The 11,200-nt window shown below is 50.0% G+C and overlaps 1 protein-coding gene across 2 annotated transcripts; it reads right to left on the bottom strand.

Annotated features, from left to right (window-relative positions):
* Nucleotides 1-178: 178 nt before the first annotated feature.
* myclb (MYCL proto-oncogene, bHLH transcription factor b) lies at nt 179-4,534 on the bottom strand. Of its 2 annotated transcripts, none has more exons than XM_086171500.1 (3): nt 4,371-4,534; nt 2,989-3,648; nt 179-1,717 (listed from the first exon to the last, which is right to left on the bottom strand). In XM_086171500.1, the coding sequence occupies exons 2-3, from the start codon at nt 3,596-3,598 to the stop codon at nt 942-944; spliced, it is 1,386 nt and encodes a 461-aa protein (XP_086027626.1). In that variant the 5' UTR covers nt 3,599-3,648; nt 4,371-4,534; the 3' UTR covers nt 179-941. The 2 variants fall into 2 exon arrangements, with proteins under 2 accessions (XP_086027626.1, XP_086027627.1); XM_086171501.1 differs by lacking the exon at nt 4,371-4,534 and adding an exon at nt 3,840-4,156.
* Between the last annotated feature and the right edge of the window lie 6,666 nt (nt 4,535-11,200).

Consider the following 11,200-nt stretch of genomic DNA (forward strand, 5'->3'; position numbering starts at 1 on the left):
GAACCTCCGTACGTTGGCCTTGCCGCTCAAACACTCGGGATCGAAGCCATTCTCATAATAATAACAATAATTATAATAATAATAATGATTCGATTTGGTGAATAAATTGAAGCAGACATTCACTTTTTGGCTGGTCTCCATGGCACAAGAAAGATATAGTTCCATCTCTGCAAATGTTTTTTTTTTCTTTTTTTTTTCTTTTTTAAACGTCGTCACCTTGAAAAAACATAAAAAAGGGAAATCTCAAAACAAATGTTTGAACATATTTTATCCAAATGACGCGTCGAAAACAGGGCTTGTACTGGGAGCACGACTCCAATATCCTAGATGATGGAGGAAAAAGTCAAAGGAGTGAGGGCTTGACATGAGCTCCCGCTGTGGTGTCGCTCATTGCCAACGAACTAAAGACCCATTTGGCAAGGAGGGGCGTAAAATCAGAAAAATAACTTTACCTGACAGAAACAGACCGAGCAGGGAGCCATTTAGAACTTGCAATTTGAGGGGAAGTTTACGGGAAATACATCAAGGGGCCGTGAGCGGACCATGCAACAGTTTCACCGCACTGTAGCTGTTCATTATTTGGAAAGGCGTTCACAGAAGGCCCTCCGTTAGCAAGCGGATATTTTTGTTTCGAAAGGGGGGCGGGAAGGTTCGAGGAGTCCGACGACCTACGGAGTAGCCGAGGACATGTTCGTCTGCCCGTGAGATGCCAAAAAGATCAGATCCTAGCTTGCTGTCCTGACCGGCTCGTGGCCTCGTCTATCACTCAGAAGCTAAATGTGCAAACCACAAAAATAGAAATCAAGAGGGAAAACAAACGAGGAGGAAAAAAAAAAAAAAAAAAAATCCACCCGCACTATTCCAACGTGAACAACTCAAAGTGAATATTAGTGTCCTTCATATAGTCCTATCTGGTTCTACAGGTGTGAGGATCCAGTCGCTCAGGAGCGTTTCAGCAGCGCCAGCCTCTGCTGCAGCTGCACCTGCCGGGCTATGAGCTGCTTTCTCTCCTGAGCCTTTTGCCTCTCGCTGCCGTGCAGCTGCTGCAGGTACTCTGTGGCTCGCATCAGGATGGCCACCTTGGGCGTTTTGGGGCAGTCCGCTAATCCAGGGATCTCGTCCCGCAACGACAGGAACCGCGAGCGCAGGTCGTTCCGTCGCTTACGCTCCAGGAAGTTGTGGGCCTTGCGTCTGTCTGTGTCCTCGCAGTCCGACGACTGCGGGCTGGAGAGGTGGGAGGAGGAGTGGGGCTTCGAGGGCGAGCTCTGGGGATGGGACGAGGACGACGACGAGCAAGGGGGAGATGAAGGCGACGCCGAGGAGGTAGGAGAGGAGGCGCTGAGGTTCGGGGATTCGGACCTGAGCCCGGCCACATGACACCTTCTACTGTCCGGGTTCAGAGGCGCGTGACCTGGTCGAGGCTGGTGGTGATGAGAGTTCTGGTGCGACTGGGCTGTCGGGGTGAGCGCCTCCTGGCGGCCCTTCTTCCGAGGCGGCTCTGCAGACTGGGGAAGAGTGTCCGGGGAGGGTGCGGCGTAGTTATGCTGCTGTTGGTGGATGGAGATGTGGAAATGTTTCATCCCAGGATCCAGGGTGTCCGCTCGCACCGTGACCACCCGCCGAGGTTTGCCCTGCTGCTTGTGCTCCACCGTGACCACATCAATCTCCTCCTCGTCTTCGTCTTTGTCGTCGTCCTCGTCCCCGTCGTCTTCATCGTCTGAAAGCAGAACAGAGGATGACCCGTGTGATCCCCCCCTAAAAAAACCACAAACTACAAATATGGCAGCCACAGACAAGCAAGTGAGTGGAACTGCAAATATGAGCACGCTCACGGGCGCGCACACACACACACACACACACACACACACACACACACACACACACACACACACACACACACACACACACACACACACACACACACACGTTGATACTGTGAATCATCTGTGGATTAGGTCAGCTCCCTGAGAGGAAGTTCCCTCTCTTCATCCATGTAGTGGGAGTGAGGATGAGGGGCAGAGACGGGTTAAGAGGCACTTGCAATCAATCAGCGACTCTCGCCTTTTAAAAAAAAAAAAACGCTAGATAATATGGCACGCTGCATGTTTTTTTAGCAATCATTTGCTCCCCGATTTGATAGCATGGGAGTGGGAGTGGGGAGGGGTGACCGTGAGCGGGGGTCTCATCGACCTGATTCCCACCAAATGACTAGACTCTCGGGGGATTTTTCCCAACGCTGTTGTAAGTTGAAAGACTTTTAAAGTAATTGCACCTCTGCGAATTGGACTGTTTGCAGAGTCGTAATCTCCTTTTGGATAACGGAGTAAATTGGGGAAGGGGCTTGAATGAACAAGGTGGGTGTTAATAATTTCCCTGACAAAAGATGACACATGAGTAGCGCCGCAGGATTAATCTCTCCGGAGACGGCCTATTAACGGCTCACGGATTGCTCTTTTTTCGCCTTGGAACACATATTAGCCTCCGAAAGGGTGCGAAGCAGTGAAAACGCGTGGGGCCCCGGCGACCTCCTAAACAACTAATCTGGGCTCTATTCTCGGCCCGGCCGGCTCCGACCAAATCCGCCCACTGACACAATTGGCCCGGCAGCCCCGCCGGGCGCAGGAATGCAGCAACAAGTCCCCTTTGTGACATTCCACGCACGGCATTATCCACAGCCCGCGTCACATGGCAGGCCTGCATACCGACCCAATCATATGGGGTCAGGGAGTGGAAATGAGGGGGTGGAGGAGCGGGGAGGGGGGGGGCAAAGTAGGTCTCCAGCCATGGGGGAGGGACATTTAGGCCAGACATAATAACTACAAGGGGGTGGTTCTCCTTCCCGCCTCTTCCTCTCCTGGTTACATAAACTCCCAATAATGAGCGCTGTGGAGTTGCTGTGGAAGTGCAGCCCTGCTCTGCAGCGGACGGAAGCTGCGGGAATAAGCGACCCGGGCGCTGGGCGTGTGCCGTGGACGCCCTGGGACTGACCTGAAGAGTCGCTGTGAGACTCCGAGCCGGAGGACACTTGTCTCTTGCAGCCGGTTATCGGGAACGTGAGCACGGCCGCGGGGTCCACGCAGTCCGCCGCCAGGCCCGGCGCGTCCCGCCCCGGGGACGGCGCGGCCGGTCCGGCCGGAGCCTTGGCGCCGGGCCCCGGGCCGGGGCAGGAGGCACGGCGCTCCCCTACTACCCTCTCCAGCTGTTGGCCGGCGGAGAAGCAGCTCCACATGCAGTCCTGGATGATGATGGAGCTCAGGTTCCCGAAGGAGTCCCCGGCCGCGGTCACTTTGCAGGGCGCGTCCTGCGGCTGCTGCTCGTCCTCCTGGCCCAGGAAGTGGGACACCCACTCCAGCTTGTCCCCGAGGGACGGGTGCAGCAGCCCGACCCGGCCGGGGCCCTCCACCGCCCGGACCGGGGAGAGGGGCGGGGTCGGCACCAGCTCGAATTTCTTCCATATGTCCTCGCTGGGCGCCGTGGACTTGAAGAAGTCCTCGTCCGGGTCGTGGTCGTCGTAGAAATAGTGCTGGTAGTGGTCGAGGTGCTCCATGTCCCAGGGCTCATAACGAGCCGCGGCGGCGGCGGAGCTGATGCCCGGCATGGGCTCTGCGAGCGGCGGCGGCGGGGTGGGTCACTCCCGGTTCCGTCTGTCTGCGGAGGCACATGGACGCGCAACGTCAACACACCTCCGAGCGCTGGGAACATTTTGGGCTCCGGTGTGTGTTTGTGCATTTGGACACCGTGCAGAATACAGATATTTACGGTGCAGAACCGTGCATGCAACTTTGAGAAGACGGAGCCGTAATAATGGGGGTTGTGTATCTAACTCGCCGTGCACGTACCTGGATCAGGACACGATGTGCCGACCGGCGGAGGCGGAAACCGGTGAGGGGGAAGGAGGGAAAAAGAAAGCAAGAAAAAGAGGGGAAAAAAAGTTTAAACCCCCTTCTCGCCGCCGGGAAGTTAAAAGTTTCGCAACCGCGTTTCATTACATAACGCTGTTTTTAGTAGTGTACGGTGACACGGGTGGGGGTGGGGAGGGGCGGACGGTCGGCAGCGGGAAAATGGAGAAAAAAACAAAACAAGAAAAAAAAAACGGCGGCGGTGTTGCTTTTCGGTCGTGATTGATTCGCACCGACGAGCGGCTCGTTTGGCAAATGACGCACGGCGGCGGAGGGGGTGGAGACGGAGGCGGGGGCGGCCGTTAACGTCGGGTGAAGTCGCCGTTAACTCGGTCCAAGTCCTCAACCGGATCAAACAATTCAGTCGCGACTGGAGACAGGAGGGGCAACGGGGGGGAAAGTTGGCCCGCCGGCGGCGCCTCCGCCCGCGGGAGACGTGTCGGTGAATACAACGAGCGCATCGACTCGTACCTGCTGTCGGAGGCGGAGGAGCCTGCAGTCCTCATGGATCCGCCGCGCGGAGGCTGGAGTCCGGCGGGGAGCCGCCCCCCCTGGGTGGGTCGGTCGCTCCGGTTGTGTGGAGGTGGGGACGATGAGTGGAACTCGCTCGGTCCCGCTGCACGGGCTGTGGACACTTTCTCCGCACACTGCTGCACTATATGATCCGCGGGCAGGGGAGAGTTGTCTAATATGCATAAAGGCGGGGTGTAGTAGTTGAGCCACGCCCCCGATTAAAGGAGCACTCCCCCCGGTTCTTCCACAATGTTTGTAACATTCGAGCACTGCATCAAAGTAGTATCTCACAAATACATGCGATTCGTTTATTTACATAGCAAATTGTCTCTCTTTTTATAGTTATATTCATATTTATTGATACTATATCCCTAACGCCGCTGCGACAGAAGACTTTCCCCGATGGGGATTAATAACATTTATTTTATCTCAAATTGTGATTCCGACAAACGTGTGATTGTGTGCGTGGAGTTTGCATGTTCTTGCAGAGTCTGTGGCGGTTCCTCCTGGTTCTCTGGATGTGCTCCACTGTCACCTCGACCCTGACCGCAGGATAGGTGGCACGAATTACACGTAAAATAATAGTGATTTCTTTTCACTTTTTGACAATTTCATCCCTTTTTCCTCTGGACTGCTCCCTTGAGGGGTCACCGCAGCCAATCATCTGCCTCTGTCGCACCTTCTTCTCTCACACTAACTAACTTCCTGTCCTCTTTTACTATGGCCGTAAATCCCGTAGACCTCCTGCCTGGCAGCTCAGACCTCAGCATCCATCTACCGCAGTCTCCACCGTCCCTCCTTGGTCCATGTCCGCACCATCTCAGACTGACTTAATCTCCTGAACATGTAACATGTGCTGTCCTCAATCCTGATCCTATCCATCCCTCTCGGCCCCGACGGCGACCCCAACGTCTTCATCTTCACCAACATTTTCATTCGCTCACGATGACGGTGTCTGATTTTAATTTCTAAATCCATCGTGTATATTGTCCCGATATTTCACTTATCCATATTGTCATATTTACAACACACCTTGGTTGAATCTGAGCGAGTTTAGTGTGATGGTTCTTGGACAAAAGAGGCAGATGAGTACTTATTGATCGACGGGCTCGCAAGTCTGCACGGACACATGGCTCCGTCTCAGAGTCTATGCAATCAATATCTAATTAAAACATTTTCTAAAATTAAATTTCTCAAGAGATACTGATTTAGACAGCGAATTGTCGCTATCTCTTAAACACGCATCTCAAAGTAGCACTTATTACAGCGCTCTCTGTATCTTTATCGGGTCGACCTTTCAAGCTGCATGAGCAATGGGTTGAAAATCAGCCAGAAAAAAAACCCCACCCGGCGTAAAATTATTATCGACAAGATTAGCTGCAAAAACCAAGAGCGAATAAATAGAAAATTAAATTAAATTCCAATTTGACGAGCGATTTCAGTAATGCCAATCACTTCCGGTGGTACCATCATCATAAAGAGGCAAGATCTGCTAAAAAAATCAGTCACACATCCAGAAGCTCTGCAAGAGATCAAGCATCAGAGGAATGCGCTTGCAGGATCTTCCTCATTACAGTTAATTTCCAGAGTTTGTATTTTTTCTCTAAAAAAAAAAGGCAAACATCACACGATCCGTAATCAATATCAGGCGTATGATTGAGAGGCCTCCCTCTGAGAGGCCTCATAAGCGATGATGCGTGTCTACCGTGTTGCACACACGCACAGACACACTGCACGGATACTGCTGACACTTGTTTTCTGATGCTCAAGCACGATGGACGTGATGAAGAAACATCCATCACAGCTGTTCGCCTGAAGCCCCGCCTCCCCTGGCTCAGCAGTCGGCGGGGAATCCTCGCGTGTCCAATTCAAACCCTCGTCAAAATCGCCCCCTGAAGTTCCCCAAACTCCATCTCCTGCCACTCATCCCTTTCTTCTCTCTGCGGGTTTCCCCGCTTTTATCCCCAGTCACCCCTGATCAAACAGAACTTGACCTCATATGAAACAGCCAGACATTAGAGGGTTATATCCTCCGTTTCCCAGGAGAGAGCCCACAAAGACAGGGAGCTAACAGCCAGGCGAAACAGAGGCAGAGATCTTTCATGCCCTCCCATCTGCATCGCTTTCTCCCTCCGCTCATCCCCGTTCATGATCCCTTCATTCTCTGGATGCTTTTATCTCTTTGCTCCTCGCCCGTTTCATACTTTGAAATGCTTAATCTGCCTGCGCTCTTTGAATGAACGATCAAAAGTGAATGGATGCAAGTGGCCTCACCACGCGCCTACCGAGTATCTTTCGAAATAAATGAGTGCGCGCAACACCTGCGTGTGCCGCTTTAGAGAATCTGATTGACAGTTCATTCATTCATTTGTATCTACACCGCTTAGCCTGCGCTCTGCCAATTGACAGAGCCAATTTCAGCTGAGAAAAACAGCCATTCACCCTCTCATTCTCACATCTGGGCAATTTAGGGTCGACAAGAAGCTCCTGCATATCTTCGGACAGCAGGAAGAAACTGAAGAAGCTGCCTGTTTGTTTGAATCTGACCGTGACGCCAGGGAGGCAGGTGAGGCAGAGACACCTGTCAAAATGAAAAGAAAAAACAATGATAACGCTAGAAAATATAAACATTTTCCCACTGATTTGACTCACAATTGTATTTTCTGTATGATTCCAATCTTTTTTAAAATGTTATCAAGTACAAATCACTGAACTTGTGCATTTCCTGTGCATCAAATGCAAGCCAAGGTGCGTCAGTCCCTCACAAACTGGGGTGAGTGGGTTGTTTCTGTTTCTCAGCATGTTGTCTATTGAATGTTTGTAGAAAGTTTTACAATGTTACTATAAACACCACGACCTTCTACAAGTGGTGTAATGTCTTAAGCATAAGTGTGTGATACAATTATTCAGGCTGATCGGAAAACAAGCCGCGGAGAAAAGTCATGAGCTGAGGCAGGCAATACTGTGCCTCGCCTGAAGGGGGCGCATTCGAGTTGGCAGGTGCTAGTGACTGCTGTTCCTCTAAAAGCAATATAGGATAAAATAAATAAGATAAATGAAAGAAAACAACAAAGTTGTTGTTTACAACAAAGTAATATTTATTTCTTCATACAGAAATAAAGACCACAAATTGTTTTCATTTTTATATAAAAAAGAGATGAGACCATTGGGAATAAGAAACTCTTGACTTCTTACAATTGTGTCGTTCCAAAGGAAGTCGGCGCCTCACCGACCATGAACCTCACCGCATGCCACTGCTTACCGGGGACCTCTCCCTGCTTTACCGATCCTTGCTAACAGGGCCAACAATTTCTTTTTTGATCGATTTCTTTATTTTACTATTCCTAGAAATTGGATTCAGGGATGGATTCAGGGATGGATTCCGGCGTTGCGTGGCAGCCCCGGGGGAAATAGGTTCATTTACAGCGATTCCCTGTGGACCGGAGGAGCCGGGTTGGCAAGAAAAAACTGGCCGGGTAAATTGTGATGACCGCTCCTCGTTCGATGCGGCGCAGACGTGAGAGCCACGCAGTCAAACGTCATCCCGTCGATCCGATTTTGGCCTCCGTGATGCAGAGGGAAGCTAAAGGTTTCCTCTTAAGATCTGATGGTCTGCGTTTCGGGTTGTTGTAAATGTATGGATATTGTGTGTAGTAATGCTCACATAATGTACAAATTAGATTCCATTCGGTTGTTGGATTGTGCATCCCGCCGTTTTTTGTTGTGCTCAGCAATTTCATCCCTGAGCCGGCCAGACGCTGAATATTCCTCGTGCCATGATTGAAAAAGGGGACGGAGATGACACGGTGTGGTTTCGGGGGGGTGGCGGCGGAGGCTGGCCGTAAACCATTTTCTCGATTAAAGGCACTAACTTCATAACACATTAGACTCATTGGGGGCTCAGAGTGCTGCTTCAAGTCTTTTCGCTAAATTTATTCGACTGGCTGCCAGCTGTAGCCTAATTCTCCAGATATGAGGGTAGCAGCTCATCTGGAAGAAGACAAAAAAAAAGGTATGGGAACCCCCCCCCGATGTAAAAATGCATCATAGCGCAGATGCGGATGTTGGCGGCTCATTATGGAGGAACCATAACAAACCCCTGTTCTGGTAGAACTTCCAATCATCACCCCTGACTTCACTTTCTTTTCTACTGGAAGCACCTCCTTCTGCTTTCCATCTGCCGCTTTTCCTTTACAAATGTGTACAACTCTATTTTTCTCTTCCCGTGATGGCAAATCCCAACATATTACATTTGTTCTTTTTACCTCCGCAGTAAGCCTGTAGATTTTGGTGTGTACGGACGGGGTTTCATTTTAATATAGTTTGGTCACCACTAATCTTTAGATTAGATTAAATGAAGCCATAATGATCCCCATGGGGGCGTTGCAGCAGCAACAGAGGATGTAATGTGGTTTCATAACACAGAGCCCTGCACATGATTCAAACGCAGCAACTGGCGAAGCGCTCAAGCAAACCTGTCAGACATGCATTATACATTTATTTACAGCACATGTTCAGGCAAATCTGAACATGTGCTTCTTGATTATTAGCAGGAGATATCCTCAAGACTCGTTGGGTTTGTTCGTCGCCGCTCCAGAAAATGGGGCGCGAAATGTCCCGGATGGTAGGAAATGAACGCGTGCATAACAGGTGTGAAGTGGATGCGTGCAAAATATTGGTTGCGGAGAAGGAGGAGGCCGAGGAGGACTGACGGGAAGCCAAGCGATGAGGGGTGACCCCCCTCCGGGATCAGCCCACACGTTATTTCTCCAACCGACCCGCTTCAGTGAATTCTGACCTTCCAGACTAATCAATGAACACCTAGTCTGGGACCCTCCCACCAGAGCGTCTGGATGTCTACAGGTTGGGTTGGTGTAATCTAGGAGGGCGCGGTGGAAATGTAACAGCTGGTCCCCATTGGATGGCGTTGACCTCCTGCTGAGACACACATAAACACACACACACACATATGCACGCACGCACAAAGGGAGGGGATTGTCTTTGAGTCCAGATGCTCATCTCATCTACTGCACAAACCATCTATTTTTCTGTCTCGCCCTCCACCTCGGCCCATGCTAATTTTTTTCATCATTCAACTCGCTTAAAGGCCAAGGAGCTTTTTTTTTTTTTTTTTAATATCGCTCACACCGGGGCAGCTGCCGCAGCTTCATTCCATGAGTTTTATCATAAAAACTACATCAATCTAAAACCAGCATTATTTTTTATGCCCGTTCCACTGACTCATTGGCAGGGAATGCTGTCTAGATGTTTTAACTTCAAATATATCTCAGGTGCTTTGGGGGAATAAAATTTTCCCACTCATTTTTGATTGATCACCCACCTCAAACTTTAAATGACTTAAATGACACCTTCCAAATTGACACCGGTCCCCAGTGTTGGATATTAGACCGCGCACTGGAGTGGTAATGTTACGTTCACTGTTTATGTGCAACGCAAGCTCTGGAATAAAGGAAAAAAAACAACTGTCCTCCAATGGGTCCGTTGTTTTGGATACAACTGAAATGACAGGTGATTGGACCAAAACCGGGAGATGGTAAACCTGATTGTAGCTGTCTGGTCGTGGATGCAGAATGCATACGTTTAATTCCAGCAGAAAATTGAAATGGAAACACAATCAGTTTTTTTACTCAACGTCACGGGGAAAGTCGATCGCGTGCTCGGAATGCAAACATTACGTTTTTGAATGGATCGGGTTATTGGCGTGAGGAAAATGTAGATGGTGTGATCAACTTCATAACGAAGTTCAACTGTAAAAACAAATATAACATCTTTGTAACTACAACCCCACCCCACCCTTACTTTTTTTGGGGCACGCAGCAACTCGCTGGCGAGAAATAAGAGAATCGGCCGTGTTTAATCAAATGGGAAATTGATTCTAATCAGATGGCAGAGCGGTTAATAATTAGTACCTACAGAATAAGCAGGAAATCCATGAAGTTAACAGAGGGGGAGCAAACCTCCCTCCTTTCTCACGCAACAAACGCCATGTCTCTATGAGTCAAATTTCCACCTGTGTGTGTGTCCATGCATCGGCCGGCGCTGCTCAGACCAAATCACAAACACTTGCCCATCGTCCGCATTGACAGGCGCGCCGTTGTTACTCAGTTGCCGCCCTTCTTTCTTCGGTGACTTTTATTGCATTGTGGGTAGGAATCAATTCTGGATTAACAGGCTGTCAGCACAGACTGTACCCTGGAAGAAGAGAGAGAAAGAGAGAGAGAGAGAGAGAGAGAGAGAAAGGGTTGGAGTGTGAAAGAGATGCTGGTAATTGTTTTGGAGTCAGAAAGCAGGGGAATAACAAATGCCGGCAAGAAAAGCAGAGAAGGGGGAACTGGAGGGGAAAGATTCAGTACAAAACAATAACGGCTGAGGAGGGGAGGGGGACAGTGAGACGGGCTGTGTGTCATTGGGGGGTGAATTACAGGGGTGTTTGGGAGGTGAAGCGCCAACTGTTAGGAGGAATAGACCGAAGAAAGCGATAGAATTATGTAACTGATATTTGGCAGGATGATGCTTTTCAGCATTCTTCAAGCACTGCACGCACACACACACACTCTACATTCAAAGGAGTACGTACACAAACTGTCGCAGAAAAATGGCTGTAAATACTGATCCCACATTTCCCCCGATAAACTGTCTGTCTTGCCTTTATGTTACATAACCGTCATCCTGGGAATTTTGTGAGAGGCAACTCAGCGGATGATTTCAACTCTGCAGAGCGAGGCCGCGCCGCACCGAGGCTCCACAAGTCGTTTTACTGGAAGTTG

The sequence above is a fragment of the Fistularia commersonii genome, chromosome 24 (assembly GCF_037954325.1).
Source record: "Fistularia commersonii isolate RoL2024-O1a breed Wild chromosome 24, RoL_Fcom_v1.0, whole genome shotgun sequence".
NCBI lineage: Eukaryota > Metazoa > Chordata > Actinopteri > Syngnathiformes > Fistulariidae > Fistularia > Fistularia commersonii.

Coding starts and splice junctions, on each gene's coding strand:
- myclb (XM_086171500.1), bottom strand. CDS start 3,598: ATGCCGGGCATCAGCTCCGCCGCCGCCGCGGCTCGTTATGAGCCCTGG. Junction 1,718..2,988: donor GTCTCACAGCGACTCTTCAG/GTCAGTCCCAGG, acceptor TTCTGCTTTCAG/ACGATGAAGACGACGGGGAC.